A 26622-nucleotide genomic window follows, 5' to 3' on the forward strand; every position below is an offset into this window, starting at 1 on the left:
TATTAGGGTTTTCTGTCTGTTTTTTTTGAGGTAAGAGGAGCGCCTAATGAAAAGTCCTCTTACGACAGCTTTGTGTGCTAGCCATACATGTTGGTCCGATACCTCCCCATTAGAGTTCTCTTTAAAGTAATTCGCCAATTCTTTGTGTACTTGCGACGTGAATGTGCGGTCGTGCAACAGCGACTCATTCATCCGCCAAGTTCCTCTCCCCTTAAATTGGAAAGAGTCGAACAGGGTTAGGTAAACTGGGCTATGGTCCGACCAAGTTATTTCCCCAATGTTACAGCTAGAGACTTGTGCTAATGTTTGTTGGTCCACGTAGAAGGTGTCGATCCTTGTGTAAGTGTTGTGAACTTTCGAGTGAAACGTATAGTCACGCTCCCCTGCATGAAGAACCCTCCAACTGTCGTACATATTATGTAGTATGATTTTTTTAGAGAGTGTTTTACATATGGAGACCATCTGCCCTCGCCTTACACCTTGTGGGAGCGCTGTCGTGTCTTCCTCTGGCGATGTAATAAAATTGAAGTCGCCGCAGAGGATCAGCCCCCCTAATTTGATCAGTTCAATTTTTTGAATGAGACGGTGAAGGAAGGTCTCTGCCCCTTTATTGGGGAAGTACGCCGAGACCAGGGTGTACTGAATGTTATTGAAGAGTCCCACCAACACGATGAACCTGCCCTGTGGGTCTATTAGTGTCCTTTGCTCAATAAATGCTACATCCTTGTGTATTAAAATGGATGTCCCCTTCGTTTTGTTCGCGGACAGCGCATGGTATTGATTGGGGAAGTATTTGGTGTATAATTCGGGTGTCTTAGTGTTTTGGAGATGCGTCTCCTGGATACAAGCGATGTCTATCTCTTTAGATCTAAGTTCTTGCAATAAAAGGCGTCTCTTGCCTGGTGTGTTTAACCCTTTTACGTTAAAGGTGACCAGATTCATGTTGGGGTAGAGGTGTTTCTGTGCTAATTTTGTGCCTCCATGGCTTCTTTAAGTGTACTATGTGTTTTGCGGCATTTTTGAGTGTCCAACTTTGATTTTGGATAGAGGAATGCGTTTTCTTGGGGTGTAACAAGTTACTAGTATGTCGAGAGTGAGGGGTGTAGGGAGGGGTCAGAACAATCAATGGGTGGTGTACCCAGACGGGCTCCCATATTCGGGGCCGCGGTCCGCCACCTAACCAGTAGGTGCGGGTAGTGGGGGGGGTGCAGGTGATGCCTATTAACATGTCAGTCAATCACCTAGGGGCCTCAGAGCAGTTTTAACAGTAGATTATACAGTTTAACCAAACAGTTATTACTCAAAACAAATACTGAATTTAAAGGCAAAAGAGCCAACACATTTTGACACCGTTACTGAGATAAGTGACAAGGTCCCTGTGCACAGTTCATGCCCTTATGCGAAATCCATTTTGTGTAGGGCAGAGTCAAAGTCTAACCAGCTGTGTTAGCTGCCAATGTTCCGGGCTTTACGTCTATACGACTATAAACAGTTCGAACTTGTGTTGTGCATTAAGGGTAATAAGTTCTGTCGAAGTTTAGCAGGATCTAAGGGTTGTCATGTTGATTAAGTGTGTGTGTGCTTGTGTAATATATTTACGTATATCTCGAGCTCTTCACTGAGAGGACCATTCTGGCGACATTCTTGGAACTTTCGCCGATTTTTCAGGTCCACCGGGTGGCAGCGGCAGTCCCCAGTCCTTCAGCTGACGGATGCCTTGTGGTAAATCTGCAACCATGTGGACCGCACCTTGATGCGAGATGAGGAGTTTAGCAGGATATCCCCAGCGATAGCTTACATTCTGTTCTCTCAGGGTCGTGGTGATGGGCGACATCGATTTCCTGAAGTGCAGGGTTTCTGCTGATAAGTCCGCAAAGATTTTAATAAATATTCTTATTATTATTATTTTATATTCTTCAGGCATGCCTGCAGTTCTGCTGGCTTTCATGAGTTTGTCTTTTGCGTGAAAGAAGTGAATTCTAGCGATCACATCCCTTGCTGCTGTAGGCGGTAGATGTTTAGGCCTGTGCAGTCTGTGCGCTCTATCGATTATAAGTTGATAAGGGTGGATTTCTGGGGTAAGAGCTTGGAACATGTCGGACAGGTAGTTATGGAGGTCAGCCGTCTGGACAGATTCTGGGATGCCCCGGAACCGGAGGTTGTTCCTCCTCGCTCTGTCTTCCATATCTGCTAGTTTGAGTCTGTGTGCTTCCACAATGTTGTCCAGTTCTTGGATTTTGTCCGCCAGGCTGTTATGGGCCACAGCATGTTTGTCCAGTTTTGTTTCGATTAATGCGGTGCGGCTACCTATCTCCTGCACCTCTTTATGTAATTCAGCTTTCAGCTCCTGAAGTTGCTTCTTCATATTCTTTTGTATATTGGCTGTGAACTCTTCCATCATCTCCCTTATGCCTCCCATCGTCAGGGGCTGTTCGTCTGGTGCGCGAGAAGGTGAAGCGTGCGGTGAGGGGGAATTTTCCCGCCTTTCTTGGGCGTCGCCATCTTGTGCAGGCTCCTGATTCTCCCTCAATCTGGAGGCCGCAGTTTTCGTCAAAAAGAATGAAGCTCTGTCGGGTTTTCCCGCTTTGTTTTTCTGTCTGTGCGACATGGTGGTTGCTTCCCCCGGTTAGTATATGTGTTTGTAGCAGGTTTTGCGCTCAGCGTGCCGTTTATTTTTGCTCTTTTGGTCTCTATAAGTCGGAGCTGATCTTACATGCGTCCGCTCAGCTCCAGCAGCAGGCCACGCCCCCAGTTTTTTTTTTTTTAATACTGTGTCAAAATAAAACACACCTAGCACTTATAAAATATGAGTTGTAATGTTAATTGTTAAAATCTCTAGAAAATCAATTTTAATTCCATTTTGTAACAAATGTGCAGCGTTGGTGGGAAATACATATGCAAGTACCATGCATTTATCTTGTATTTGCGCTGTTTACTGTCTCCTTAGAACTTTGTGTTGTGTGCACTTTGAGAGATTTGAAAGTCAGAAAAAAGCATGGCTGCACAGGGACTGTACCTAGGAGGCAACCGACAAAGTGACCAAAAAAGAGTTGTCGGCCCAGTGTAGAACTGAAACATACCCGGTTATTTACTAACGTGAGAATTCAAAGAAAATTTCAAATGTAAGGTCAAAAAAGCCAAACAAAGAATACATTTCTTTTTTTTTTTTTTTTTTTATTCTTTTTTTTTCGTGCAGAGAAAATACAATACGGTTCACAGTGCCACGACAGCAGAGCCAACCAAGATATACATGCAGTTGTACAGTGCCATGTCACATGAAAGAAATGCACATTTTTCATTTTTTTAAACTCGCTTTTACATTGTAGTTACGTGGCTACCCTGCACAATGCTAGTGATCAGCTTGTTTACAAGAGAAACTTGAAGCGGGGGGGGGGATGAGTGGTTATTCAGGCTAATGTTTCAAGACGTTTCATTCTAGGTTTGCTTAAGACCTAGGTTTCATTAGGCAAGTGAATAATTTGCAGTTATACAGGCTTATGCTTATATGGAACAATAGCTTATCTTAAGGTGAGTATTCAAATAGGGAGATATTATACCACCAGGCAGGTTGTGGCTTGCTAGGTTGTTATCTACACTAGGGCATCAAGACCATCCCTAACTGTAGCCTCGGTTATAGCACCAGTGGTGGACATGTCTGTTTGGTTGTACCCACAGCCAGGGTCCCTGTTGTTACGGCTATCAGCAACTGGTCCAGTAGCTTCTGCTTTAGGTGCCGTCTGTCGTAAGGAGCTGGGGTACCTGTCAGTTTTGGAGTCAGGGATGATGGTAAGCAGTGTCCTTTTTAATTAGTCCTCGTAGAACACCTCTATGTCCTTTGCGTTCTTGGGACCCACTGCAGGTCAGAGTGTCTGCAGATCTCTATGGATTTTCTTTCCCTGCTGGTACGCGGGTATGAGTATGACGCTTTACAGGTCGCAGTGATCAGGTGTGGGCCCCGCTGTAATGGGGTAGTCGGTTGGGCACTGCCTCCATGTCGGTCCGCGGTGTGCATTATAGGGAGCTCTGGTGAGGCGCGCTCAGGTTAGATAGGCGCTGGGTGGGTCTGTTTGCGGTGTGGGTAGTCGGCAGAACCGCAGGTCTCCGCTGCTGCCCCAACGTGCATATAAATACCCTGGGTGGTCGTGGCTCGGGCCATGTGCCGCTGGTGCTCTCTCAGCGCGCCTTCTTCTTCGGTCAGCAGCCTAGGTGCATCTCCGTCGGCCATTTTTTCAGGGCCGCGTGGTTCACCCAAAAAGCTCTGCCAGGATGTTGCCTGCCTGGTGGAGGCCGGGATAACCCCCACCAGCTCAGAGGGGGGGCGAACGTGGCCGGGGACCCCGTAGTTGGTGCTGTTTTCAGTCAATACCGGGGCGGAGAGCGAGGCAGTGGCCGTCCGCCCCACTCCCCTCCCGGTCAGGCCTCAGTCTCCCCAGCCCCGGAGCATCTCACCAGGATCCGGTCCACCCGTTCTTAGTTGCTCCAGCTGCACCAGGACACTTCAGGACCAGGTATCTCACACTCCCAGGGGATTCCAGGCTGGTTTTGGTGTTTTTTTTGCCCATTATTAGTAGAGTTCCCCTGGAGCTATTGTGACTAGCAACCTGCTGGCGTGGCCGCCCGGCCCCGCCCCCCCACAAAGAATACATTTCGAATTCAGTTATGCTTGAATTTTATTTAACTACTTACATTTAAAATTCACTTTGAATTCTCACTACAGTGAATAGCCTCGATACTCTTGCAAGACAACCAGAAAACAAGTTTAAAGGGACTCTATAGTCACCAGAATAACTATAGCTTATTGAATTTGTTCTGTTGAGTAGAATCATTACCTTCAGACTTTTTGCTGTAAACACTGTCTTTTCAGAGAAAATGCAGTGTTTACATTACAGCCTAGTGATAACTTCACTGGCCAATCCTTAGATGGCTGTTAGAGATCCTTCCTGGGTCATGGCTACCTAAAATGCAACCAAACATTCAGTATCTCCTCCCTCTGCATGCAGACACTGAACTTTCCTCATAGAGATTCAACTTATTCAATTCATCTCTATGAGGAGATGTTGATTGGCCAGGGCTGTGTTTGAATCATGCTGGCTCTGCCCCTGATCTGCCTCTTTGTCAGTCTCAGCCAATCCTATGGGGAAGCATTGTGATTGGATCGGGCCACCACTTCTGATGATGTCAGCAGACTGCTTGTTTTTTTTTTAGGCAAACAGCATGCAGATTCAAGCTTCAGGCTTGAATACAGTAAGATTTTGCTATATTTATGGAGGCATGAGGTGCCCAGGGGGGCTTGATGGTGGTTTTAACACTATAGGGTCATGAATACGTTTGTGTTCCTGACCCTATAGTGATCCTTTAAGATAAATCTGGGTTGTGCATTCTGGAAACTGCGTGATACAGTTAAAAAAGTATGACTTTCCTTCCTGATTGGGGTCTCTTTTAAAGTATGTAAACATAATCCTGTTTTTCTGATGACGGATCTACTATACTGGACACTAATTTGATAATGGCTTTGGGTAGCCAAGTTATTCTTTTTCCACAACAAATATTTGCAGCCTCTGTAGAACTCGTCTAGAAATGGGTATTTTGAAAAACCACTCATCGATTTTCAAAACTGAATATGGAGCGACAGCAATGCTTTATATGACATTTTTCAGCAGCTAAATTTCTTAATGTCAGATTACATTATCTATTTGTCCAGGACATCTTGGCAAGTCAAGAAGCACATTTCTGAATATTATTTAAAGGGACACTACAAGCACTATCTGAACACGTGTTTATCTTGCACACAGTTGCTTACTATGAGCATTTTTTGGCCATACAGATATTTGTTCTGAGTTTGTGTGCTGCAGAAGTTCATAGCGTTCGTGGTACTGCCTTCCCTTTCTTTAACAAAACTATGACTGCTTTCAGCTTATTGAGCAGTTTCGCTCATTGATGAGATATGAGAGAAGTTGCTGGATATCAGTTTATCAAATAACATCAAATTCATAGACGAGAGTAAGAGCCTTTTCCTGGTCTGAAAAGGGACTGTTTGCTACTACAATCTATCTGTTGCCGTTATGAAAGGACCAGAAACTTTAAGAGAAGTTTTTGAATTTCCTTTTTTGTGTGCATATTTTAAATGCATTATCTCTATTATAATCTAAAAAAATGGGATCACTCATTCTAGAGTGTCTGTGGCCAGTACTATAACATCAGTTGTAAAAAAGTAGAGTATACCGCACTCACCAGGCAACCAGGATGCACCAGATCGAGGATGGCCAAACCCCACTTTTAGATAAATGAAAAATAAAATGGTGGTCCAGCCACTCAATGTAACAGCCAAAATATAAGCTTTTTTCTCCAATACTGCTGCACATTTTTCGTGTCGCTTGATAAAGGACTGAAATTCAGTTTTTCAGTGAAATAATATTTTTAGGAGGAAGTGTTGCACCAGTTTTTTGTTTTTGTATTGTGATGTATCGGTTTAGTCAGCACAGGAAGTAAATATCACTTTCCAAGTATTATTGCATCGGAATGCCTACCTCGTGTTTTTTCCTGAATTTGGACGTGACCAAGTAAATCACATGACTAAAACACCAGGAGATGGGACAGCTACTAACCCATTCTAAAGATAGAGCCAAACATTTTTGAGAAAAAGTGGGTGCGCATACTTGCTTTATATATTACCCCATTCATTCTCTTTGTATTCAATCGGAAACCTAAGATTGTTAAGCTCATGCTAATTAAAGTTGCTCTGTCACCTTATAAGGACTTTGTATATTGTGCAAAGATCTCAAATGGTGACTTTACTGCTTACAGGACCGTAGGGTGCAGGTAAGGGTGAGTTTTATTTACTCTAATCTGTCGCTTGTGTTCCAAGCCCTCTTCAGCTGCTGAATCTTCATCTATCAGCAGCGAACGTACAATCCTGATGTCTATTTAGGAGACCGCAATGATCCTCCTTAAACAGACAGATCCTTTTTCTCCTCGTCCGTCGCTCCTTCTTTTGGTTAAGCTTTGCCAAGTGCAGGAGAAAATGCTTAAGACAAAAAAATGCCTAACTTGTCTTATTATATCTTTTGACTGGGTTGGAATTTTAGTGAAAAGGCAGAGCCTTCTCCTTTAAGGACACAAGTTCATATGATATTGTGTGTAGTTAGATAGCCTAGGGTTAGCCTTAAAATAATTCAGTGATTGTAAGTCTGTGTTTTCTTTTAATGAATTGCTGATGAATGGTGTGCCATGTATTATTGGCTTAATGCAGAGCATTGCCATGAATTGCTGTGCCATCACAATTAAATTAAACCTATCTTGTGGGCGCCATTGATTTACCGATAACTCTCCTGGGTTTAAACAATTCTTCCTTTCATTTCCCGTGATATTACTGATTGTAACATAATTGATGAACTACTGAATATCCTTTGCCTGCAAAACTATTAAAATGAATCATTTAGTTAAAACCAATAAATACCACTTAGGATCTTGCTATTGTTTTCGCAGTCGTTTGGGTCGCTCATTTATTTTATATCATGTCTATTAGAAACAAGTGATAAATTAGACAATGATGACAATGAAACAGAAAAAAAGCTCTAAGACGCACAGCAGCCACGAAGGCAATCTATCACAACTGATTTGTTTGTTGCTGTATTGGAATTGCTGCTGTATAATGTGAATGATCTCAACAAGCCAAAGCGTCCCATTATAAATGTGAGGTCTGTTTAGACACGCTCACAAGCGGACACATTTATTTTTTCATAGAAGAGTTTTCTTTTTTACATTTTTTTTTCTCCATTCAGGTATTCAACAGGCAAAGCGGCACTGTCACTATTTGTGGACTTTACCGAATTTACCTCGATGGTGACAGTGCCACTGGTGGTCCGGTGGCCGGGGGGTGGGCAAGTAAAGGTCAGTTTACTTACTCGAACCGTTCCTTATTTGGGAAACATGTAGAGGAGTAGGAATCGCTTTCATGGGAAACATTAGAACTTGGAAAAAATAATAGGTAGACTACCCCAACCACGGAGAGTTTCCATGGAGCTTAAATCATTTTAACCACTGGCAAAGCAAACAAGATGCCCTAAGAATGAAAAGATATCTGTCCATAGATATCCTTGAAGTACAGAAACGGGCATAAAGTAGTATGATGATATAAAGTCCTCATAGCTTAGAAGTTAAAATAAAATCCATTCTTTTTACAGAAATATTTTATGATTTTTTTTTTTTTTTTAAAGAATGGATTTTATTTTCATTTCAATGCTATGAGCACCCTATTTAATACTACTCAACTGAAAATCAACATTTTTTTTGAAGCTTTGCTGCACATCAAGTATAATGTTAAAACGTGTCTGAATGAGAAAACCGAGTAGTCATAATAGTTTTTCATTTTACTTTATCATTTTATGTTTCTTTCTGTTCATTCCTAGAGTTTTACAGCTATCATAATACTTTTTATCCCCACGAAGGTCAAGAAAGGTCAACTATAACTTGTTTTAACATTTTATCCACGAAATGCTCTGTTTTCATATACATTTGTATTAAAATGAAGCAGATGACATCATTAACCTGTTCGGACAATGCAAGACCCGGGAAACATTATTAATAACAATGCAAAATAGTATGTTTACTCTATACTGACTGCCAGGTGCAAAGGGCACATCTTATAACAATGACGAACAGGGAGCTAAGATGGAGATGTCCATTTGCAGAATACAGAGGTGTAGATCTGAAAATGTCATTCTATTTTTGACACTTCATAAGTAGATATTTTCTTAAATACAAAAATAAGTTAACATAATGTTAAGAAATGCTGGGAAGTGACAGTTACCCTTTAATTGGGGCATCCATTTTTATTTCCATAATTATTAAAACATATCAGCTTATAAAGATGTGAAACTTGCAAACCAAACTAACCTAGCAGAAAAGCAAAAAAATAATGGCTTTTATTGTCTTCTGTTTTGTTGTTTGTGGTAGTACAAGTTGAAGTTTTTTTTTTTTTGTATAGCAGCAACTCTAAGCATTGTTTAGTAATTAAGTTTAAGTGGGTGTTTTATAGCTATGATGCGCACAATCAATACTTCTTGGAGATGTTCTATGAATATCTCCAGTCCTATTTTTTAAGGGCACCCTACCAACTTTGAAAAGCGTATCACATTTAAATGAAGCTGTAGTTTAATATATTTCTTTATTTTTGAGTGTTCTATGGTTAAGTGAAACCCTTACAGTACTGTCAGTGGTTTGTTCTATGGACTTAAAATGCTTTGAATTGAGTGTTTATGGAATATCTTACAACTTTGAAAGGCTTGGTCTAAGGATATAGAATGTACACAAAAAGGTCCATATTTAGCAGATTTTCAAGCATTTAGCATTCAAGTCTCGTTTTCTCGCTTGTTCAGTTTTCTGTCCTAAAAAAAACACACACACATTTGCTGTTTAGTTATTTTGTAAACCGATATAGAATGTTATTTTAATTGTTGTTATTTATCCACATTGACCAAACATACATGAACATAGTGCATAATAGTTGAGGACAGCTTGACCCTCATGTTTCCCGTATCCTTTAAATATCATTGGAAGAAAAGGATAAAAGAGCTCCTGGGAATTCAAAACAAAACCAAGTGATTTATTGATCCAACAACATCAAGTGCTAACAAAATAAACCTTCTTTTAGGTGAAAGTTTAGGAAGATCTGACTTGTGTAGGTCACAGTGAAGTCGGTCAATAAATCACTGACATTAGCATGAAGTCTCTGGAGTGGTAAATTGGCCCTATATTTATCTCTGCATGACATATTAATGAGTTTAAGTCCTTGTATTTGTAACCTCTAAGTGATGGGCAGTAGGGGAGATCCAATATTAGGCAGTACTTTGTTCTCCTGTTTGTCACTTAGAGGGTTAACATTAAATACTTGATGTGTGTATGTGTGCGTGTATGTGAATATGTTTTTATATATACATACACTCACACACAGTCACACTCTACCAACCCCCAAGCGTCAGTCAATACCTGAAAATGTTGCTGGGTGAGACGAAAATAAAGTTTCTCTTTTCCTGCTGGCTGGTTACGTGGATGGAATAATAATTGTTCGGTAAGATATAAGCAACTCTGTGCATTCTATGTTGGTAAGATGATGTGCAGTTCTGTGGACCCTTCGATGGTTGGTAGTTACAAAGCTTTTATACTATCCTTCCCAATTGATAATATTTTTCTGCTAGGTAACACAGATGTTACTTACTAGGGATAATTTAATATTTTTATCTGTTGGTAGGTCAAAAGGGGAGGATTCAAAGATCTTTTTTTTTTTTATATATTAATGTCCTCCAAAAAGTAGAAGCCTCTTATTGAATGGACATGTAGTGAACAATCTGATACAGATCTCTGTTCATACTTGTGTCTCTTGATTGCAGAGCTTAAAGGGACACTATAGTCACCAAAACAACTTTAGCTTAATGAAGCAGTTTTGGTGTATAGGACATGCCCCTGCAGCCTCGCTGCTCAATTATCTCCCATTTAGGAGTCAAATCGCTTTGTTTATAAACCCTAGTCACACCTCCCTGCATGCGACTTGCACAGCTTTCCATAAACACTTCCTGTAAAGAATCATCTAAAGTTTATCCTTTCTTTATTGCAAGTTCTGTTTAATTAATATTGTCTTATCCCCTGCTATGTTAATAGCTTGCTAGTCCCTGCAAGAGCCTCCTGTGTGTGATTTAAAGTTCAATTTACAGATTGAGATACAATTATTTAAAGGGACACTATAGTCACCTGAACAACTTCAGCTTAATGAGGTTGTTTAGGTGAGTGCTACAGCTACCCGGAGCCTTTTTCTTGTAAGCACTGTATTTTCTGAGAAAATGCAGCGTTTACATTGGAAGCTTGGAACACCTCTTGTTGCAGTCAATCAGACGGCCACCAGAGGGACTTCCGAGTTCAGAGGCCCTAAAAAGGCCTCTCGTCCGATGCATTCTGGGTGAATGCATCAGACGGGCTATCAGCACACAAAGCACTGTGAACGCGCTTTGTGTGCTGACAGCCTGTCAGCACTGCTGTGGGCGTGGCTCCAGCTGACAGCTGAAGCCCGAACCCACAGGGATGCTGTCTGGCCACAATAGTGGTTGAAGGGGGGGGGGGGGGGACGGACCTACTCTCCTCCCCCCCCCCCCCGGCCCCCACCCCTGAGCGGTGAGTGGGGGCCCTAAAAATAAGGGTGGCACATACTGCCCCCCCGGCCCCCACCCCTGTGCGGCGGGTGGGGGCACTAAAATTATCAATAAGGGGGGACCTATTGTCCCCCCCCGGCCCCCACCCCTGTGCGGTGGGTGGGGGCCTTAAAATTCACAATAAGGGGGGGGCCTACTGCCCCCCCCCCCCCGGCCCCCACCCCTGAGCGGTGGGTGGGGGCCCTAAAATTCACAATAAGGGGGGGGACCTACTGCCCCCCCCGGCCCCCACCCCTGAGCGGTGGGTGGGGGCCCTAAAATTCACAATAAGGGGGGGGACCTACTGCCCCCCCCCGGCCCCCACCCCTGAGCGGTGGGTGGGGGCCCTAAAATTATCAATAGGGGGGGACCTATTGTCCCCCCCCGGCCCCCACCCCTGAGCGGTGGGTGGGGGCCCTAAATACAAAGGGGGTGGGGACCCTAGTTAACCCTCTCTCTCCCCCCCCCCCCCCAAAAAAAAAAAACTTATCTCCCTACCTACCCCCCTCACCCTAAAAATAATGAGGGGGGACCCTTTAACTAAAAACCTGTAAAGAAAAAAAAAATGAGATAAAATCAACTTACCATTCGATGTTTTCTTTCTTCTAAAATCTTCTTTCTTCAGCCCCAAAAAAGGCCAAATAAAAATCCATAATAACCGACGCAATAAAAAAAAAAAAAAAAAAACCCGAGCGCAAAAAAAATAATCCATCTTCACCCATGGAGGGCTCCGCGCAGACTGAGCTCCGCAGGGCGGGGGAAGGCTTATAAAGCCTTGCCCCGCCCTGCAATTAGGCTAAGAACACTCTGATTGGTGGGTTTAAGCCAATCAGAGTGCTCTTTGTCATTTTACAAGCGTGGGAAAGTTCTTTGGAATTTTCCCACGCTTGTAAAATGACACAGAGCAATGTGATTGGATGGCTTGAAATCCATCCAATCACAGTGCTCTTTGTCATTTTACAAGCGTGGGAAAGTTCTTTGGAATTTTCCCACGCTTGTAAAATGACACAGAGCACTGTGATTGGATGGATTTCAAGCCATCCAATCACATTGCTCTGTGTCATTTTACAAGCGTGGGAAAATTCCAAAGAACTTTTCCACGCTTGTAAAATGACAAAGAGCACTGTGATTGGATGGCTTGAAATCCATCCAATCACAGTGCTCTTTGTCATTTTACAAGCGTGGGAAAATTCCAAAGAACTTTCCCACGCTTGTAAAATGACACAGAGCACTGTGATTGGATGGCTTGAAATCCATCCAATCACAGTGCTCTTTGTCATTTTACAAGCGTGGGAAAATTCCAAAGAACTTTCCCACGCTTGTAAAATGACACAGAGCACTGTGATTGGATGGCTTGAAATCCATCCAATCACAGTGCTCTGTGTCATTTTACAAGCGTGGGAAAATTCCAAAGAACTTTCCCACGCTTGTAAAATGACAAAGAGCACTCTGATTGGCTTAAACCCACCAATCAGAGTGTTCTTAGCCTAATTGCAGGGCGGGGCAAGGCTTTATAAGCCTTCCCCCGCCCTGCGGAGCTCAGTCTGCGCGGAGCCCTCCATGGGTGAAGATGGATTATTTTTTTTTGCGCTCGTTTTTTTTTTTTTTTTTTTTTAATTGCGTCGGTTATTATGGATTTTTATTTGGCCTTTTTTGGGGCTGAAGAAAGAAGATTTTAGAAGAAAGAAAACATCGAATGGTAAGTTGATTTTATCTCATTTTTTTTACAGGTTTTTAGTTAATGGTCCCCCCTCATTATTTTTAGGGTGAGGGGGGTAGGTAGGGAGATATTTTTTTTTGGGGAGGGGAGGGTTAACTAGGGTCCCCCCCCCCCTTTGTATTTAGGGCCCCCACCCACCGCTCAGGGGTGGGGGCCGGGGGGGGGACAATAGGTCCCCCCCCCTTATTGATCATTTTAGGGCCCCCACCCGCCGCTCAGGGGTGGGGGCCGGGGGGGGGGGACAGTAGGTCCCCCCCCTTATTGATCATTTTAGGGCCCCCACCCGCCGCACAGGGGTGGGGGCCGGGGGGGGACAGTAGGTCCCCCCCCCCCCTTACTGATCATTTTAGGGCCCCCACCCGCCGCTCAGGGGTGGGGGCCGGGGGGGGGCAGTAGGTCCCCCCCCTCATTGATAATTTTAGGGCCCCCACCCGCCGCACAGGGGTGGGGGCCGGGGGGGGACAGTAGGTCCCCCCCCTTATTGATAATTGTAGGGCCCCCACCCGCCGCTCAGGGGTGGGGGCCGGGGGGGGGACAGTAGGTCCCCCCCCTCATTGATAATTTTAGGGCCCCCACCCGCCGCACAGGGGTGGGGGCCGGGGGGGGGACAGTAGGTCCCCCCCCTCATTGATAATTTTAGGGCCCCCACCCGCCGCACAGGGGTGGGGGCCGGGGGGGGACAGTAGGTCCCCCCCTCATTGATAATTTTAGGGCCCCCACCCGCCGCACAGGGGTGGGGGCCGGGGGGGGGACAGTAGGTCCCCCCCCTCATTGATAATTTTAGGGCCCCCACCCGCCGCACAGGGGTGGGGGCCGGGGGGGGACAGTAGGTCCCCCCCTCATTGATAATTTTAGGGCCCCCACCCGCCGCACAGGGGTGGGGGCCGGGGGGGGGACAGTAGGTCCCCCCCCTCATTGATAATTTTAGGGCCCCCACCCGCCGCACAGGGCGGGTGGGGGCCCTAAATTATTATTGATAATTTTAGAAAGCGAGCTGAGCTGTCAGTCAGACAGCTCAGCTCGCGAACGCGCATTCCGCGCACATGCGCGGTAAAGCGCTCAGGTTCTTCATAGGGCGGCATTCAATGCCGCTCTATGAAGAACGCGATTGGTCCAGCGCGAAGCCGTCCCATTGGGCCCCGCGATTTCGTCATTTTGACGAAAAAGGGGGCGCGGCCTAGCGGGGAGCTCGGCGCTGGAACGGAGGTAAGTTTTTAATATAAAACCACCGATTTTTTTTTTTTTTTAATGAATGAAAGTTCATATAAAAGCAAGAAGGAAGGCTGGGGGACCTGTCTTTCTTGCTTTTATATGGTGACTATAGAGTCCCTTTAAGGTAAATTCCATCTGATTGAAAGTGAAACCAGTTTTTATCATGCAGGCTGTGTCAATCAGAGCCAGGGGAGGTGTGGCAAGGGCTGCATAAACAGAAACAAAAGTGATTTAACTCCTAAATGGCAGTGAATTGAGCAGTAAAACCTGAGAGGCATGAGCTATACACTAAAACTAGTTCATTAAGCTTAAGTTGTTTAGGTGACTTTAGTGTTCCTTTAAGGCTGATAAGGTTCCTTTGCCAGTGATGCCCCCTGTGTTTCAACATTGACTTGCCTCTGCCATCCAAGCCGTATGCGTACCAGGAATTTAGAGCTCCTAGAGTTTAGGATTTGGAACTTGCTACATTTTGACAAGTCTCCTTTCCCCTCCACTTCCATACCTTCTTATTCATTCCATTCCTAGTTCATGAAAGAATAGAGTAGAAATAAATGAAATGTCGATAAAGGCAATCTTTATTTATTTACAGACATTTTAGGAGCCTTTATCTATATAATAAATTCTGAGTTAGTGACTTAGCCAGGTGACATGAGAGACAAGTGACTCATTGCCAAATTGCGTCTTTTCATTTGCACTAAGTTATATCTAATTAACTGTAAGGAGTTGTCCCGCTGATCTATTCCAGATTATTATAGTTTAATTAGATAGCTTACTATATTAATAACTGATTTAATAACGACATTAATTTATGAATAGCTAAATGATATTGCATTATGCAAATCTGAACATAAATGATGTCCATAATCTTTGTCTTTGCTGAGTAATAATAACCCTCTTTAGCAATGTCACAAGTTAGCAAATAACCACCCTAAGGTATCAGTTAGATGGTGTGTGATGAGAAGTGCTTTTGACTGCATGCATGAATGCATAATGAACTTATAGATGATCTCTGTGACAGGCCGCCTGGCACCCCGATTGGGTGCCTCTGCCAATCGCTGCTTCCTAGCTGTTGCCGATTACCATAAGCACCGCACAGATAATTGAGTCAAGCACTGTACTTAACTCAATTATCTCCAGGCACAGAAAACATACATTTATATAAAACCCCAAAAATACCTTTAAACACACAAACCCCTCACAAAAGTTAGCCTGATAGCCCCAATCTGAGTGATTGGATGCCTACCCCCATGTGTTGCGGCCCCGTCTGTGCGTTAGAACTACTCGGGGCGCAAGTTCAGGGGCCCATCGGTTTGCCCATTCTGTTAGGTCCACCCGATGGCAATGAATATCTAGGGGGCCCTGGTCAGCGCTGCGCTGCTTTAACAGCGCGACCGGGCCCCCTGTGATGATGTAAAATGCTGGGAGGAAGTGACTGCCCTGGTCACTCCCCCAGCTATCAGAGAGAGACACGGAGCATGAAGGAGAGGGAATCAGAGGGGGAACTCTGACTCCCATCAGTCTGAGCCACCACTGGACCCCAGGGAAAGTCACCTTCCTGCACCTAAAAGGTAGGAAACAGGAGGGTGACTTAAACATTTTGCATGTGTGTGTGTTAGTGTATGTGTGTCTGTATGTATGTCTCTGTATGTGTGTCTATATGAATGTGTCTCTATGTGTGTGTGTGTGTGTGTTTGTGAATGTGTGTCTGTATGTTTCTCTGTATGTATGTGTGTGCATGTGTCTCTGTGTGTGTATGTATGTGTGTCTGTATGTATGTGTGTGTCTATGTGTGTGTCTGCATGTGTATCTGTTTGTCTGCATGTGTGTGTGGGAAGGGGGTGGATGTATTGGGCAAGGGGAGAAGGGCGGGGGCGGTGGTTGTATAGAGGGGGGGGGAGGATAGACCTATGGGGGTCCCCCAGGGCAATTTTTGCACTGGGGCCCCGTAGTTTGTAGTTACGCCTCTGTCTGCATTGAGCCCAGTACCCCAGAATAGAATGTTTGCTTTAGGGCTGGTGGATTAAGCAAAATACAGTGTGGCACAGCTCCCCATTGAAATGCAAACCTTCCTTACACAGAATATGATTCATTTATTATTCTCTAAGCCTACGCAGTTAGAAAAACAAACGTTTATATCCAATTTACCTATATTCCCTGTGTGACTTTTTTGGCCTACATTTTGCATTGCTTTTTACCTTGATTCACTTTTTAGTGAACTAGTGTTCAAATACAACTTTTTAAAATGGCTGAAAAGAGCATGTGAGAAGTGAAGATAAGGACATAAAATTACAAAGCAAACAGAGGCACAGAGATCTCACAATCAGATTATCACCTTTCATTTCCTTTGTTTTTAATCTCTGTCTTTATGTGCTTCTCTTACTGTGATTGTTTCCTTAACGTTGTGCCTGTTCTTATAACCCTGAGTGGTACACACGCACACATGCTTTTAAAAAAACAGTTGCACACACTATGGAAAATATATATTACAAAAACAGTAGTTTTGAACAGTTCAGATTTTTTTGTCTGTATGTCTGTCTGTCTATATGCCTCCCAACATTTCAAAAGATCAAAGAGGGACATTTTAATTTTAGGGGTGTGAGTGGGGCTGTGGCTAGGTCCTGGCTGTTCTGAGACATGTTAAAGGGCCACTACAGGCACCAAAACAACTTCAGCTTAATGAAGCAGGTTTGGTGTGTAGATCATGCCTCTGCAATCTCACTGCTCAATTCTCTACCATTTAGGAGTTAAATCACTTTTATAGAGACCTAATCACAGCTCACTGCATGTGACTTGCATAACATTCCTAAGGAATTCCTGAAACATAACCTAGACAATTAAGGGTATTTTATTGCACAGTCTGTTTAATCTAGAATGTCTTATCTCCTGCTCTGCTAATAGCCTCTCAGACTCTTCAGGAGCCTCCTGTGTGTGACTAAAGGAACACTTAGCATTAAGAATATAAAGATGTATTCCTAACACTCTTTAACACTAAAGTGTCCCTATGACCTCGCACCGCCCCTGGTCGTTCTCCCGTCTATGAAAGGGTTAAAAAAACTTGCAGTCACTTACCTGATTCCAGCACCAAACTGTAGGAAGTGCCTCTAATGACTGTCTGGTAGACAGTCACTTGAGAACGTCTTAGCACTGCAATGCAATAAAATTGCAATGTTTTACAATGTAGGGCTTAGGGGGACAGTGATACTGCACCTATACCACTTCAATGAGATGAAGTGGCCTGAGGGCCTATAGTGTCCCTTTAAAGTTCAATTTACAAAACAGGAGATAAAAACTTCTAAAGCAAGTTATTGTCTGATTGAAATGGAAATCATTTGTTCATTCAGGCTGTGTAAGTCACAGCCAGGGTAGGTGTGACTTGGCCTGCATAAACAGAAACAAAAGTGATTTAACTTCTAAATGGCAGATTTGTTGAGCAGTTGGACTGCAGGGGCATGATCTATACACTAAAATGCTTCACTAGGCTAACATGTTTTAATGCCTATATTATTCCATTAAGTGTCTTACAAATAAGTTATGCAACTAAATGTAATTTTGAACAAGAACAATGTATCTTATTTACACAGACGGATTTCTAAACACATTTGTTGTAGTTTAAAGATACAGTACTGTGAGTATAATTGCGGTGGATCTCTGTTATACACTTAAACACACCAACAATATTGAGTTTCTAGATAACAGGGACATTGGGATACAAAAGAGGGGAATAGAGTTTGTCTTTCCTAAACAGGGACACTTGAGAGGTATATAAGTGTCTGTCTGTCTATCTATCTATCTTGCCATCACAATGTAATTTAACTCTTTTTGTTTTTAGAAAATACAGCTTGTCTAGCTTTAAGACAAATTCATTTAATAATAATGTTAACTTAATTTAATCCCACAGGATGAATATAAGCCAGAAAAGGCACTGTCAGAAGATGATTTGAAGAATGCTGTGAGTGTGCACCACGCACTGGCTTCAAAGGCAACAGACTATGAAAAAAGGCCCAATGTCTTGAAACTCAAAACAGCCGATTGGCGAGTCTTTCTTTTTCAAGCACAGTAAGTTTCTTTTATTGCTTTGTTTTATTAAGTTTTTTTACTGTGCAGAAAACGATGACCTCAATCAAACGTCTATCTACAACATTTGGAATTTCCTTATCTCAACCTTGTGGGAAATCAGACTTAGAAAGCTGAAGATAAGAACATAGTTATTATGACATTATGCTGAAGAACATTGGCGGAAATATTTATCTTGAAAAAATTATATTTTTAACTTTTTCAGCCCTCTATAGTTTTCAAACAGAAAAAAAATGAACAATAATAGTTTCTGCCGAAATTACTCAAGCAGATCTATTCACTAAAGTGAGAATTCAACGTGAATTTCAAATCAAAGGCCAGAGCAGCTGAATGAGACGCAAAGCGGATTTTGCTAATTTTTCCAGTTTGGTTATTTTGACCTTAATTTTGAAATTCTTACTTCGGTCAATAACCATGAAAATGTCTATCAATAATACATGGATCACTCAAGGCATTTTACTAAATATTTTATGCCTTGAACTCAATTCAGATGCCATTATCTTTTTATCTTTATCGCTGTAGGATTTATAGTTTTTAAAATACGACCTTTTGAAGATGGCAACCGCCAAAATACTCTGACCTGTGCCAGGCTGGAGCAGCAAGTGGTGTCATAGACAGGGCCTTTTGTACACCTGCTAATGTTTTTATAAATGTATGTTTTAATGTAACTGTGAAGCACTTTGGGCAACAATGTTGCAATTAAATGTGCTATATAAATAAATAAAATTTGAAATGCATTTCTCCCTCTATCAAGCTTGCCATGTGCACTTTTTAAATTTGATCAATCAATTGGTTAGTGTGATGTTTACAATCTTTACTCACTTCCAACACTCCACACAGAGTTACTCTGCCCAGTCCAACATTTTCACAGTTACTCCAGCCACTCCAACCACACAACAGTTACTCCAGCCACTCCACCCAGTTACTTCGCCCACTCCAGTTGTAGACTACTGGTGGAGGCAAGAACACTTCACACAATTTCCCCAGAAATTGTAGCTTTTCTAGTCTTTGATTATTCTTTAAGGAAGTGACAGAAGATATCTTGGCCAACCCTTGGTCTTCCATTCACTTGAATGGAAGTACTACTGAAGATGTGCATGCATTAAGTCACTTAGGCAAAAGCCATGGTACATGTGTGAGTGTCCAGTTTACCTTAAAGGAAGCGACCAGCTTTATTCTTTTTTTTTTTTTTTACTCGGATGGAGCTGTAGTTGTTATTTTTTTAATTGTTGCAGACAAATGTGTGCAATCATTTGCTTGGTGATCTGATATCTAGTTCTGGGTTTGGTGCTTGGGGTGACACCATAAATAATAGGTAAGGTTTCATAGGGAATACTTTCCACTGCATGAAAAGTTAGCTGCATTCTTTAGAACAGGGGTGGGGAACCTTCAGCCCTCCAGGTGTTTTGGACTACATCTCCCATGATGCTCTTACACCCATAATGCTGGCAAAGCATCAAGGGAGATGTAGTCTAAAACATTCCCCACCCTTGCTTTAGAACGTCCAGTAAATTATTTTATTGGATATTTGACAGATTTATAATTTCAGTATCATGGGTGCCTCTCAAACAAAAACAAAAAGCGATGTTTAGCTGACTATCGAAAGAAACATGAAACAAATGAGTGTAATATAGACAGAAATAGGTGGTACATCCCTCCAATTTATACCCTTCCAAACTTTTATTGATACGCCTTATAAGTAATCTGGCTGTGAACAGTATATGGTTTTTAAAATCGATGGAACGTTCTCTGAAAAATTTGGAATGCTAAAAATGAATTGATTCTCAAAGCTGAAACGTGGTTCTCCTCACAAACAGGGTAGATTACCAGGAGCTCATCCAAATTCTGAGATTGATTTACGACTGAGATTTGAATTTGAATATCTTTGAAATATACTGGTTAAGTTGATACAATGTTTCTTCTTTTTGCTCCCATTTTCAGGAGCAGCGAGGAGATGGATTCTTGGATTACCAAGATAAACTGTGTGGCAGCTGTATTTTCCGCTCCTCCCTTCCCGGCGGCTATAGGATCACAGAAGAAATTTAGCCGTCCATTACTTCCAGCCACCACTACCAAACTGTCCAAGGTTTGTGCTTGGTGTTTCAGCTGTTCTTAATGTACTTTGTATAATGTTAACTTTTATGCTGCTTGACATATTGGAATGTTGCTTTTCTGTAAAATCTGTACTTTACCTATTACTTTCAAGAATACTGGATGGATTTTTTTTTTCTGATAAAACACATCATTTGTATAACATAACTGGGGAGCATCCCAAACAGCAGACTGTAAGGCAAAAAATGATTTGCACAGTAAGAAGCCTAAATAGGAAAACCATGCTTACGGGAAATGGAATATCAGGGTTATTCGCGAAAGTGAGAATTGAAAATGTATTCAAAGTGAATTTTAAATGTAAGATCAGAATAGCCAAATAGAAACATTCTCAGTAAGTTATGCTTTGAGTTTGGCTACTCTGGCCTTGAATCTGAAATTAATTTTGAATTTACTTTGAATTCTCACTTTAGTAACTAATCCTGTATATGTCATTAGTATGCCCCAGAGCTTTCTGATCAGGTTATCTCACATATACAGTAAATTGGTGTAGGGCGTTCCACGCCACTTTGAGAGCTGATCAAACCGCATCAAGCATATATAGTTATCAATAATAAGTGTTTCGTTTGGAAACCTCTTTATCTTGCTCAACACTTAAACCCAGCACCTTACTTCTTAAAAGGCTACTATAATCACCAAAGCAACTATAACTTAATAAAGCAGCTTTGGTGTATAAATCATGTCTCTGCAGTCTCACTGCTAAATTCTGTGCCATTTAGGAGTTAAATCACTTTGCTTATGCAGCCCTAGTCACACCTACCTGTGTTTGACTTACACTGCCTTCCTCAACACTTCCTCTAAAGAGACATCTAATGTTTACACTTCCTTTATTGCAAATTCTGTTTAATTTAGCATTTATTATCTCCTGCTTTGTTAATAGGTTACTAGAACTTGCAGGAGCCTCCTGTCTGTGATTTACGTTTAATTTACAGAGCATTAGATAAAAACATTTGATTGAAAATGAAACCATTTTGTTTTCATGCAGGCTGTGTCAGTCACAGCCAGGGGAGGTGTGGCTAGGGCTGCATAAACAGAAACAAAAGTGATTTAACTCCTAAATGACAGTGAATTAACCAGTGAGGCTTCAGAGGCATAATCTCTACACCAACATTGCTTCATTAAGCTAAAGTAGTTAACCTTTCACTGCAGTCTTACGGATTAGTTTCAAAATAGTAATCTACTTGCACTTCTCAACAAATTTATTTTTGATTTGTTGAGATATTTTTACTTGCATCCACTACCCAAATTTTTTAATTCAGTACCTTTTCAGTACTTGATTTCTTTTTATTCATTAATGTAAATGCTATTAATGTATGGAAAACAATGCGTTTTAGATTGCTGTAGGACTAATTTAGTGCAAGCACTTTGGTACAGATTGCACCACGGTGCTTCCGTAGCATTAAAGGAACACTATAGTCACCTAAATTACTTTAGCTAAATAAAGCAGTTTTAGTGCATAGATCATTCCCCTGCAATTTCACTGCTCAATTCACTGTCATTTAGGAGATAAATAACTTTGTTTCTGTTTATGCAGCCCTAGCCACACCTCCCCTGGCTATGATTGACAGAGCCTGCATGAAAAAAAAACTGGTTTCACTTTCAAACAGATGTAATTTACCTTAAATATTTGTATCTCAATCTCTAAATTGAACTTTAATCACATACAGGAGGCTCTTGCAGGGTCTAGCAAGCTATTAACATAGCAGGGGATAAGAAAATCTTAATTAAACAGAACTTGCAATAAAGAAAGCCTAAATAGGGCTCTCTGTACAGGAAGTGTTTATGGAAGGCTGTGCAAGTCACATGCAGGGAGGTGTGACTAGGGTTCATAAACAAAGGGATTTAACTCCTAAATGGCAGAGGATTGAGCAGTGAGGCTGCAGGGGCATGTTCTATACACCAAAACTGCTTCATTAAGCTAAAGTTGTTCAGGTGACTATAGTGTCCCTTTAACAATTATCATATCATCGGCTTAACCCAAACTGTGTAAAATAAAGGCTGCAATAGAAGACAATTAAAATTAAGCCTTACCTGCACATTATGTAAAGGGAAAAGTGTCATGTTCTAAAAAGTTGTGCAATTTTGTGGTGTGATCACCAATGGAATATGACTGCTGGATCAATGTGTTTCCATAGCGATTGCCCCATATTTACAACTTTGCAACATTTTTCAGAGTACAACACTTTGTAATATAAATCTCCCCAACGACTTCTGGCCACTTTAACCAAGGCCAGGGATGACGGTAATTTTATCTTCAAAAACATATTTATAATAAATATTTTTTTTTATCAGAAAGGAATGTCTTAGTTTGTGTTGCTCTATTTGGCAGACATTGTCAGGGTTCTTTTCTTAAAGGGACACTGTAGGCACTGTATCTGCTTCATCTCATTAAACCGGTTATAGTGTCTTGAGTCCCCTGGTACCATCATTTCTTTCAGCATTAAACAGTGTTTAATGTTTTAATGCTAAACAAGAGTCCCCGGCATTGGTGGGCTGGGCCGTGGAGCAGGGAGGCAATTGCCCCCCCCCCCCCCCCCCCGGGCCGTCCTAAATTCTTTTAAGACCGGCCGCGGCGGGCCGGTCATAATGCTGCAGCCGCCTGAGCGCTCTGTAAAGAGCCTCAAGCACTGCAGCTGCTTCTCCCCTCCCCTGTAGCGTGGCCGAGCTCCTCTCCGGTCCGCGGTGCCTGGCCGGAGTGATAGGAAGGTGCACACTCAGTCACTCAGTGTGCACTTCCTGTCAGTCCGGCCGGGTACAGGAAACAGAAACTCCGCGCGGAACAGGAGTTTCTGTTTTCTTTTCCCGGCTGGACTGACAGGAAGTGCTAACTGAGTGACTGAGTGTGCACCTTCCTATCACTCCGGCCAGGCACCGCGGACCGGAGAGGAGCTCAGCCACGCTTCAGGGAAGGGGAGGGGAGTAAGTGAAGGAGGGGGGGAGAGTAAGTGCAGGGGGAGAGAGTAAGTGAAGGAGGGGGGAGAGGAAGTGAAGGGGGAGAGTAAGTGAAGGAGGGTTGGGGAGAGTAAGTGAAGGAGGGTTGGGGAGAGTAAGTGAAGGAGGGTGGGGGAGAGTAAGTGAAGAGGGGGGAGAGTAAGTAAAGAGGGGGAGAGTAAGTGAAGGGGGGTGACTGAAGGAGGGGGGAGTAACAGAAGGAGAGGGGTGTAACAGAAGGAGGGGGTGTAACAGAAGGAGGGGGAGTAACAGAAGGAAGGGGGGAGTAACAGAAGGAGGGGGGAGTAAGAAGAAGAAGGGGCGTATGAAAAATGGTGGGTAAGAAGAACAAGGGGGGTAAGAAGAACACAATGAGGAGGGGGAGAGTAAGGGTGATGAGAAGGGGAGATGAGGAGAAGGGGGGACTGAGAAGAACACAGGGAGGGTAGGTGGTGAGGAGAGTAAGTGAAGAGGGGGGAGAGTAAGTAAAGAGGGGGAGAGTAAGTGAAGGGGGGTGACTGAAGGAGGGGGGAGTAACAGAAGGAGAGGGGTGTAACAGGAGGAGGGGGGAGTAACAGAAGGAAGGGGGGGAGTAACAGAAGGAGGGGGGAGTAAGAAGAAGAAGGGGGGTATGAAAAATGGTGGGTAAGAAGAACAAGGGGGGGTAAGAAGAACACAATGAGGAGGGGGAGAGTAAGGGTGATGAGAAGGGGAGATGAGGAGAAGGGGGGACTGAGAAGAACACAGGGAGGGTAGGTGGTGAGGAGAACACAGGGAGGGGGAGGTGAGGAGGACACAGGGAGGAGAGTGGTAAGAAGAACACAGGGACGAGAGGGGGTAAGAAGAACACAGGGAGGGGGGAAGTGAGGAGAACACAGGGAGAGGGGAGGTGAGAAGAACACATGGAGGGTGGATGAGAAGAGCACAGGGAGGGTGGGTGAGTGTAAGAAGAGACCACTAGGGGAGGGTGGGGGAGAGGAGAGACCACTAAGGGGCAGGGGAGAGCTCTAAGGGACAGAAGGGATGGCTCTATAGGACAGGGGAAAGACAGGGAGCTCTTTCACACTATGCGCACACACACACAATGCATCCCTATACATACACAGAAACACACAATGCATCCCTATACATACACAGAAACACAACATGCTTCCCTTACACACAGAGAAACACACAATGCATCCATTACACACACACAATGCAACCCTTACACACAAAGATAATGCATCCTTTGCACACATACACAGAAACACACAATGCAAACCCTTACACACACATGCAAACACACACACTGCTTTTCTTACACACAGAAACACAATGCATCTCTTACACACACTCAATGCACACACATACAGACACACACACACACACCTTGCATCCCTTATGCATACAAACACAGATTCACGCAATGCATCCCTTACACCCAACCAGAAACACACAATACATCCCTTATACACAAATACACACTGCTTCCACTACACACACACACACACACAAACTGGTATCCCTATACACTACATACCATAAGCACACATATTAGATCCTCTACAATAACACATACCACATCCCTTACACACTCCACTCCCTGTGAGCGAACTCATGGGTGGGTGGAACATATAAGTGGACTTATGAGTGGGCCTTGTGGGCATACTCACCGTCAGGCCCTGGGGCCCAGACCTTGAGCTGTGTAATGGGCCCCCAAAAAATGGAGCTGCTTCCAATTCTCCCAGAACATTGAATTTTGTGACCACAGTTGCAAACAGCCTCCAGAGATCCTATTCTACACGAGACCAGTGGAGCCAAACTGCAGCCCATCATCATCCTCATCTGGTTGTAAGTAGGCAATCTAGTATATTATTAGTGACACTAATCTATAATTTACCTCACATTAAAGGGACACTATAGTTCCCAGAACCACTTCAGCTTAATGAAGTGGTTCTGGTGTCTATAGCCGGTCCCTGCAGGCTTTTTAATGTAAACACACACTGTGTGCAGCACTGGCGTTAGTTCATATGGCAGATTATATGGGTGGGGCATTGTGATGTCACATGGGGGGCGGCAAATTCAGCTGTTCCCCATGCAGCCACAGGTGCTGCTGTGCTGGGAGATTGTGATTACTCTTCACTTCCTCCCAGCCTACAGAGCAGCGCATGGGAGAGAGAGAGGAGGAGGCATGATTTAATCTTACAACAAATCCAGTAAGCAAATCTTTATAAATTTGGGGGGATCAGCTCTGTTTCCACAGTTTATTGGTGTTTACTCTGATGTCTGTATTAATATTGAGGAATTTCTAAGTAGTAACATCAGTGTGTGTCAGCAGGGCCAGCCGTTGGGGTGTGCACGCTGTGCGGTCATGCAGGGTGCCATGACAACAGAGGCGCCCGGCGGCCAACACAGCTCACAAGTCGGGACACCAGCATATTCAATTGAAACGATTCGCTGGTGGTCCACTGGTGCGCACCAGCAGTAGGTGCAGTCAGATCATATCCTCTCCCTGGTGGTTCCGGTGCTCAGTTAGTGAGTCAGAGCACAGGCTCAGAGATTCTCAGCCTGCGCTCTGACAACATTGAAAGTCAGAGCCGTGAAGGAGCGGGTATGGCAAAGAGCTACTGATTAGCATAACATCAGTATCCGTTATAAAACCAGGAAAAGGTGGGCATGGATGGTGAACTGATTTGGTGCTGCAATGGGCCACTTGACTGGTTTTGCCCCCCAGGCCTAAGGCTGCCAGCCCTCCCCTGGTCACCGGCAGTCCATCCCCTCTGTGCTGCTTTGACTAATAAGGAAGTTTTAGCCTGATCAGCAATGGGCAGCTGTGATTGGCTGAGAGTGTCAGCTGACTGCTTTCAGCCTGTCAGAGCTCCAACTGACTGTATGAATGGGTATGACAACAAGGAAGTGTGTAATCTCTGCCTTGGCTACACATACAGAAGGGGCCGGACTGTGGGTGACCAGGGACTCTTATTTTGTGGCATACTGCACGGACATGGTGCAACACTGAATGGAGGGACAGTGCCAGGGCACTCCAGGCATAGCTGACTTAGAAAATGTTTCCAGTTCAACTGCTATGACCTTGAATTTGAATTTGACTTGGAATTGTCAATTTACTGAATACCCTTTTGAGTAGAATGCGTAGCTTAGAAAATTAAATTGTTTTTGTGTATGTTACCTGCACATTGCTGGCTGAGTTGGTAGCATTGTCTTGTATTGGAAAACCTTTTCATTTCAAACATTTAAATATTTCTTTAGCTAACCTAGGTGCACATTTACATTGTCTTCATTTACTTTATGTTCTATAAAAAAGTCTCCAGTATTACGAGAAATTGCCATTTGTATACTTAGTCATTAGGAAGGGAAAAACAAGGAACAGTATATCATGTTTGGTATTTGAAAGGA

The 26622-nt window shown here is 43.3% G+C and overlaps 1 protein-coding gene across 5 annotated transcripts in view; it reads left to right on the top strand.

Moving 5' to 3' along the window:
• The window catches only part of PSD3 (pleckstrin and Sec7 domain containing 3), a 492046-nt gene that overhangs the window by 452349 nt on the left and 13075 nt on the right, over nucleotides 1–26622 (top strand). For all 5 annotated transcript variants that reach the window (XM_063455812.1, XM_063455813.1, XM_063455814.1 and 2 more), the window contains 2 exons: nucleotides 18011–18168; nucleotides 20128–20272. In XM_063455812.1, the coding sequence (XP_063311882.1) occupies nucleotides 18011–18168; nucleotides 20128–20272 (303 nt within the window). The remainder of the gene's footprint in view (nucleotides 1–18010; nucleotides 18169–20127; nucleotides 20273–26622) is intronic.

This window comes from Pelobates fuscus, chromosome 5 (assembly GCF_036172605.1).
Source record: "Pelobates fuscus isolate aPelFus1 chromosome 5, aPelFus1.pri, whole genome shotgun sequence".
NCBI lineage: Eukaryota > Metazoa > Chordata > Amphibia > Anura > Pelobatidae > Pelobates > Pelobates fuscus.